The 8,709-nt window shown below is 34.0% G+C and overlaps 1 protein-coding gene across 1 annotated transcript; it reads right to left on the reverse strand.

Annotated features, from left to right (window-relative positions):
- Positions 1–7,524: 7,524 nt before the first annotated feature.
- On the reverse strand, positions 7,525–8,454 carry LOC103259224 (olfactory receptor 14C36-like). The gene has a single exon (XM_008056883.1). It carries the CDS (start codon positions 8,452–8,454, stop codon positions 7,525–7,527), a length of 930 nt encoding a protein of 309 aa, XP_008055074.1.
- Between the last annotated feature and the right edge of the window lie 255 nt (positions 8,455–8,709).

Below are 8,709 nucleotides of genomic sequence, written 5' to 3' on the forward strand. Positions count from 1 at the left end.
TGAATTTAAAAAATGTAGTACATATACACAATGGAATATTATGCAGCCATAAAAAAGCACAAAATCATGAATTTTGCAGCAACATGGATAGAGTTAGAGTTTATAATATTGAGTGATCTGTCACAGAAACAAAGGTCTGAGTATCACACTTTCTCACTCATAAGTGGACCTTGAACAACTACTGTAATAGTATAAGAAAAGGATTGACAGTGGCAGGAAACTATGGGGGAGAGCACAGGGAGGGACAGGGAGGTGGGATTAACGGTAGGCAATATCTGTCGGGGGAAGGGAGGAACACATCTCATCAACAAGGGTATCTGCACAATGAATATTTGTATCCCTAACCCTTAACTGTACCCCACAAATTTAAAATAAAAGAAATATATAATAAGAAAACAACAATAACAAGTTGGCATGAAATATGCAACATAAAAATTATAAATTATAACATTAAAAAGTCAAAATATGGGGAGTAGCCAAAGTATATTTTTTTACCTTCATAACAATCAAAGCTAAGATACTATCTGTTTAAAATAACCAGTTACAATTTAAATATATATATTTTTGTAAGCTTCGTGCTAATTACAAAGGAAAAACTCTATGTGGTTACAATACAAATAAAAAAACAATGAATCAAAACATACTACTAAAAAAGCTAGCTAACACAAAGGAAGAAAAGCAAGGAAGAAAAAAATTGCAACACAACTAGAAAATAATTAACAATCACACACCTAAACATTACTTATTAATAATTCTCTTGATTGAAATAGATTAAAGAAAAAAAAAAGACCCAGTGATATGCATCCTTCAAAAGATTCATTTCACCTATAAAAATGAAATAGATTAAAATTAAAAAGATAGAAAAACATTTCATGCAAATGAAAACATAAAGAAAGCAGGAGTAGCTTTTATCTGATAAAACACTCTTTAAGAAAAAACTGTAGCAAGAGGAAAAGAGTCACTATGTAATAATGAAGAGCAGAATTCAGCAGGTGAACATAACATTTGTAAATAAATATTCACACAAAATTGGATCAGTTAAATATAAAAACCAAATATTAATGAATCTATAAAGAGAGATACATTACAATATAATAATAGTAGGGTACTTTAACATCCCACTTTCATCAATGAACAAAGCTTCCAGAGAGGAAATAAACAAAGCATACTTGAATTTAAACTGCACTCTAGACCTAATGGAACTAACAGTTCACAGAGCGTTCCATACAACAGCTGCAGAATACCCGTTATTTTCAAATGCACTTAGAAAATTCTATCGGATAGATTATTTGTAAGACTACAAAAGAAATCTTATAAAATAAGAAAGTTCAAATCATATCAATAGATAGAAATTAAAAACACGCTCCCAAAAAACCAATGGGTAAATCAATTTCAAAAGAAATTTTTAAAACAATTTCAATACAAATAAAAATGAAAACACAACTTACCACAACAAAAACAATTCTAAGAGAGAAATTAGTAGCAATAAGCATCTACATTGAAAAGAAATACGGTCAGAAATAAACAACATAACATTGTCCAGTAAGAAACAGAAAAAAAAAACAACAACAAAAAACTATGCTCAAAATTAACAGAAGAAAAAATTAAGATTAGAGCAGAAATAAAATATATACAAAAATGTAAAATAGCATAAAAATAAGTGTTTAAAAAGCCCAACAAACCTTTAACTAAGCTAATTTTTAAAAAGATAAAAAGAAATAATACCCTAACAGAAAATTAGAGTTTTAAAAAAACCAATACAACTGAAACCATACAAACCCCCCAAATCATAGGGTTATCAGAGATTTGGGTGTTTAGCAAAGGTGGAAAGAAGGAATATTTAAGGATAAATGATCCTAGTTACATAGGAGATATAAAAAATTGCCCAGGATAGGAGACGTATCAAAACAGAAACTAGACAAGTAATTGCCTGTGTCTGGGTTTGTGAGGGAGGGATTGGACAGGGGATGGGGTGGGGGTGTGGAATGAGGGGTGGGAATGGGGAAAGACTACTAATGGTTCTTGATTTTCTTTATTGAAAAATAAAAATTTTCTAAAATCAATAGTGGTAATTGTTGAGCATGCTAAATTCTAATTGTAAATTTTAAATTAGTTAACTGTATACATGGAAATTATAGATCAATAAAGCTGCTTTTAAAAAGAGGCAGTGTGCTTGGAAGAAGCTGAGGGAGGAGAACATACAGCTGTGGGGTAGTATCTGAACAACTAAAATCATTAACAGCACACAGGGAGATAACGTGATGGCTGCACAGTGCGTAAGAGTCAAGAAACCAAGTGCCCATCCTCACCAAAAAGTCCTGTGCTCCCAGTGTGGCACAGAAACTAAACAAAGTCACCAGACCTGAAAGGATCATGAATATAGGGGAAAAGTGAGTCTCAGCATTACAGACAGATAAACAATGACCTCTGGGTGCCAAAGAACAATAACTTGACATTAAATTTCAAATCTTGTGGCATAAATCTACGAGGTAGCCTTAAGAATATGCAAGTTTCCCTTACCTATAATGCAACAAGATGGAAAGTTAAAATTCTTTTTTAATTATGAAGCATAGAACTTAAGAAAAAAGTTTAAACCTTTATTGAAACAAATGAAACTGGGAACACCACATGCCCTAATCTATGGAATACAGCAGAAGCAGTTCTAAGAGGGAAGTTTCTAGGAATAAACACCTATAACAAAAACATAGACTTCAAATAAACAATCTTCCTATGTATCTCAATGAACCAGAAAAACAAGAAAACACTAAACCCAAAATTAGTAGAAAGAAATAATAACAATTAGAGAAGAAATAAATAAAATTGAGACAAAAAGCAATATGGAAGATGACCAAAATATAGAATTGTTTTTTGAAAAGGTCAAACTGACAAATCTACAATTAGACTAAGAAAAAAGAAGACTCAAATAAATGAAATCAGAAATGAAAAAAAGCCATTACTATTGAAATCTCAAAAATACCCCAAATTCTTAAATATTATTTTGAACAACTATGCACCCAAAAATTTGAAAACCTAGAAGAAATGAGTAAGTTTTGGACCCATGTGGCCTACTGTGATTGAACAGTAAAGAAATAGAAAACTTGAATAGTTCAGTAATGAGTAACGAGATTGAATCCGTTAGAAAAAATTTTCAAACAAAGAAAACTCCAGAATGGTCTCACTGCATGATTCTAATAAACTCTTAACAAAGAAATAATAATTATTATAAAAGTATTTCTAAAAATTTCAAAAGAGGGAATTATTCCAAACTTACTAAATATGGGGCCAGTATGACCTTAACATCAATGCCAGACAAAACAACAACAAAGGAAAGCTACATGACAATATTTGTAATAAACATAGATGCAAACACCCTCAACAAAATGCTTGCAGCCCAAACCCAACAGCACATCAAAAAGATTATTCACTACGATCTATTGGATTTCTCTCAAGGATGGCATCCTTGGCTCACAGAAGCAAACTCCACTTTTCAGAAATTAAAATTTTAAAACTAGTATTATGATAGTTGCCTAGTATATGTTTCCTTGTTTATCATATAGAATTTCTGGATATATTTTATTTTAAAGTTTTCCTTTTTAAATTAAACCTTAAAAAATGTTTGAGCAAGCCGGGCTCAGTGGCTTAGCCTGTAATCCCGTGCCTTTGGGAGGCTGAGGTGAGTGGATTGCCTGAGCCCGCGGGTTCGAGACCCACCTGGGCAGCGAGACCTCATCTCTACAATTAATAAAAAAATCAACCGGGCATGGTAGCGCATGCCTGTAATTCCGGCTACTCAGAAGGCTGAGGCGGAAGGATCGCCGGAGCCCAGCAGGTTGAGGCTGCGGTGGCCAGGAGCGGCCACTGCACTCCAGTCTGGGTGATGGAGTGAGACTCCAATTTAAAAAAAAATAAAAAATAAAAAAAAGTTTGAGCAACTCTGCTTTTTAAAATTGTAAGTCAGTAATTGTTAAATACATTATTTTTGTTATACATTTGTACTTTGTTTTCACTTATTATATTTATCTTTCTTTTTCTATTTTTTAACATATATATTTTTTTCAGCTGGTTTAAGTATTATAGTTCTATTTTCATTTTAAATATATGTTTCATTAACAGAAAATTCATGTTATGTATTTGTTCTTACTAACAAAGTTTTACTTAATTGTATATTATTTCTAATAAGACAAGAACCACAGTTTATAGAACTGTGAGCTTATCTTCTTCACTAGCACTTAATGTCAAGATATATGGCATTTGGTTTTGGAACTTTATACATCTGTAATAATAATGATAATAAATACATGTATCTTCTTTTAAAATACATTTCACTTAATTCCCAATAGAACTCTAAAGTCGACCTGAATAGATGTCATATAACAAAATGGAGATTAAAACTTATAATCTTAAACAACTGTGAAATTAAAAAAAATGAACATAACAATTTAAAATACTGTCTCTGAGACATATATGAATTTAAAAGTTTTGCCAAGATCGTGAGTAGTGTACAACAAATAATAAATGCCAATTGCTATAAAAAGTTGAGAGAAAGCTGGGTTGAGTTGATGAGAGGCCTGCGATTAGACTTACCTGTTTATTAATACATATTTCTCTAGTCAATAGATGGAAGGCAAATGTAATACAATATTAATACTTATACATGCTGATTAGGGTTAATAATATATTTGTTACTCTAAACTTTCCTAAATTTTGAATATCTTAAAATGTTGTGAAACACTTGAGGAATGTAAGCATTCTTCAAGGTTATCTCTTTCTTTAAATATAGTTTTTAAAACAAAGGTCCCATTATCTCACTTTTCACTCATTCAGATGTTCAGCACCTTATTCTCTTTTCCCTTCATAAAATGTTTCCCTTTAGTGTGCCAGCTGTATCCTATCCCATTATCATCTTATCTCATCTTTCTACTTCTTCTTTGTTCTTTCATATGTTGCATTGTGTATTCTTCACCTAACTTCTTCGTATGGGTTCTTAATAATTAATATTCACATTAAAAATATTCTAATATATCAAATGACATAGTATTATCTCTTTTTAAAATGACATTTAAAGTGTAGTATTTTGCTTATTGTTTCATTCTTAGGTCTATTTCAACTTATTTTAGTTTTTGAGTTGTGTTGACGTATCTAAAAAGGGTCAACATTTTTGACATTTTGTGATCTCTCACCTAAAATTTGTCAGACTTTTGTGACTGTTTGAATCAATACTGTACACTCTGTAACTCTCAAGACCAGGATGTAAAAGATGGTGCTAACTTCTGCTTCACTCACTGGAATAGCCATTTGGAAATGCTTTTAGCAATCAAGTCAAGCAGTGTACCTACCCTTAGGACACCATGTTGTGAAGAGCTGAAACCACAGAGAGACACCATACAAAGATGCTTTGGCAGAATATTCCAGCTGATGTCCAAGGTGACAACCAATAATCAAGAACCTATGATGCTCTTTCTTTGGTGGAATTTAATTTGTATCTTTTCTACTGTAATAAATTGCAGCCATAAGTTAATGTTTTTTTTTTTAATTTTGTGAATGCTTCTAGGACATTAATAAACCTGATCCTGCTCTTAGTAACTGTTGAACTTCAGTTGATGTTAGAAGTGAGGATGACCTTGGGGATCTTCACATTATGTAGAAAGAGACAGTATGCCATGTAGAGAGATAGTTAAACTACCCAACTTTGTAGGAATCAGCCTGAAAAGTCAAAGTCAATTTGTTTGTTTATTCAAAGGAAAGAAATATTGGGAGAGAAAACTAAAGTGCTAAGAGGGTCAAGGCAAGAGTTGTCAGGAGTACCAGGCCATAGCACTGAGTTCTAAACAAAGAACGTGTGACCAGAACCAATGACTGCTTTGGGCCTTCTTATTTATTTTCACTACTTTTTTTTTTTTTGCCTGTAACTGTCACCTGTGTCTATCCTGTGAGAGGAAAGGTAACTTGTTCTTTAGTTCACAAGTCTTCAGGTGAAAAAAGATTGACACTCAGAGCTGACACAAAGAACTGTACCTGAGTTCTCTCATTTGTCCCTAGATCTTACTTATGAGATCTAGAACTCTAGCCTGATGAACCTGGCAGCTTAGTAAGTTGAGTTTTTGGAGGGAGGTAGGCCCGGAGTATATACATGAGTATAGTTTGCCTGTGAGTAGGATGTGTTCAGGGTGTGACCTGTGGCAGAGTGTGGTTTCTAAAAATTGCTGCAACTACCTCACCCATCCACAGCTTTTCTAGAAACTTACCTCTCCCCTTTTCAGAAGTGGAATCTATGTACCTTCCTGGATATCCAATGCAGAGAGGCCCCTGATGATTTGCGTTTGGTGGATATTGTGAACTAGATATAAACCTTTGTTGTGTTGTTACCTTGCTAAACCATTTGGGATTACTAATTTTTGCAGTGTAACCTACTAGATAATGGCTGATACTATTGACAATAAAAATTAATCATTCATATATATAACACTATTAAAAAATTAGACAACATTATTAACTCCCCAAAGACCTTAATGGATATATGGAGAAGACTGTGATAATAAGTAGGAAGATAAAATTTGTTTATTCCTTTAAACAATCTAGAAAAAGTGGCTTAAAACAAATAAGTGCTAGTATTTATTTTTAGTAAATTTTTGATCTGATAATAAGCATAATGTATCTATATTTTTTTCTTAACATAGAAGGGAAGCTGTGTAAAATGTTTCTAATCTTCTCAGATATGACCTACTAATCTTATCTTTTGACAGCAAACATTTCAGTCATATTCTTATGTTCCTCAAAAAACATATTTTTTTCATATTTAACTTTGAATGCATATATAACTGAATGTTTTCATTTCTTTTACAGCACTAACTGTGGCTTTTGAAATTCAATTAGCCAGGCTCGGTGGCTCAGCCTGTAATCCCGCGCCTTTGGGAGGCTGAGGTGAGTGGATTGCCTGAGCCCACGGGTTCGAGACCCGCCTGGGCAGCGAGACCTCATCTCTACAATAAATCAAAAAATCAGCCAGGCGTGGCAGCGCATGCCTGTAATTCCGGCTACAGGGAAGGCTGAGGCGGAAGGATCGCCGGAGCCCAGCAGGTGAGGCTGCGGTGGCCGGGAGCGGCCACTGCACTCCAGTCTGGGTGACCAAGTGAGACTCCAACTCAAAAAAAAAAAACTTAATTGACACTATTTTTATTTTAGATTTATTAACATTTGAAGAGTGAATAAATACAGAACTGAATTTTGACATAAATATTTCTAAGAATAACATTTAAGACTTTTTGAGAACAATTTTAAGTGAGAGTTTTTAACTTGAAAACATAATTAGGGCTTCTTCATAACAAGATCTTTTACTGAATGTCATATTCACATTATCAAAAAGTTCAGAAAGAAAAGATTTTGATATATAATATGCTGTAATGGTTTTATTTATTAAATATACATCAATTATAACTAGTAATCCCAATCAATTATTTTAATTTATTGTGAATATATGAATATAACTTAATAGCTTAGGATGAGCTTCAATAACTTCCTATACACTTACTGATATGACAATCTCTTTATGGTTTTCTTGATGGCAATTTTTATTTGCTCATTTCTAAGACTATAGATAATGGGGTTGAAGAGAGGGGGAATTATGGAATAGAAAACAGAAAGGATCATGTCCTGGGTGGTTGCAGATATTGCAGATGGCCTCAGGTACACGTAGAAACCTGAGCTGAGGAAGACTAACACCACCAGGATGTGGGGGACACAGGTGGAAAAGGCCTTCGTTCTGTCTGCTCCACTTGGAAGCCTGAACACAGTAGAAAAGATGTGGATGTAAGACCCGATGATAAAAACGAAACAGCCACCCCCAATTACCAGACCAGAGACGACAATCGTGATCTCATTGCTGAAGGTGTTAGAGCAAGACAGTTTCAACAGAGAGGGGATGTCACAAAAGAACTGATGAATAACATTAGACTGACAGAAGGGTAGCCGGAATGTGTTGCCAGTGTGCACACCTGCATAGACAAGACCACTGAATAGAGAGGCCAGTGTCATACAGATGCAGATTTGAGAGTTCATGATCACAGGGTAGTGGAGGGGCTGACAGACTGCCACAAAGCGGTCACGAGCCATGATGGTGAGAAATAGAAGCTCCACATAAAACAAGAAAACCACTAGGAAGACCTGAGCTACACAACCTGCCTTTGAAATGGTGTTGCTGTCAAGCAGGGAATTGACGCATGAGTTAGGTACCGTAACAGAAATATAGCAGGCATCCAAGATGGACAGATTTCTGAGGAAAAAGTACATGGGTGTGTGAAGGCTGCTGTCAAGGGTAGTGATAGTAGCAATGAGAATGTTTCCCTTTGTAGTTACCAAATACATGAAAGAAAAGAATATGGTGTGCAAAACACGTAGCTCCCACACATCAGAAAATTCCATGAGAAGAAATTCCTTCACTGTAGTTGAATTGGGCATCTGTGAGTGGCACAGCTTGTACCTGGGAAGTAAAGAGAGAAATCCTGAATTCATGAAGAGTCAAATTATGGAAGATAGTTCTTAAGTAATGTAGTCTCGATCTGTTCCTAATTCTGATTTATGTTTTTGATCCTAATATTGAAGACAAATTAATTGGTCCTCTGTGAATCTACATGATATTATTTGTATTCAAATTGAGCAGACATTTTGTTGTTGTTGTTTGTAAGCTGTTCAAATATTTAATTTTATGTAACT

Source organism: Carlito syrichta, unplaced genomic scaffold, assembly GCF_000164805.1.
Source record: "Carlito syrichta isolate Samal-C Ts95f unplaced genomic scaffold, Tarsius_syrichta-2.0.1 Scaffold302566, whole genome shotgun sequence".
Classification (NCBI taxonomy): Eukaryota; Metazoa; Chordata; class Mammalia; order Primates; family Tarsiidae; genus Carlito; species Carlito syrichta.

Excerpts from the sequence above, each read along its gene's own strand:
- LOC103259224 (XM_008056883.1), bottom strand. The coding sequence starts at position 8,454 with ATGCCCAATTCAACTACAGTGAAGGAATTTCTTCTCATGGAATTTTCT.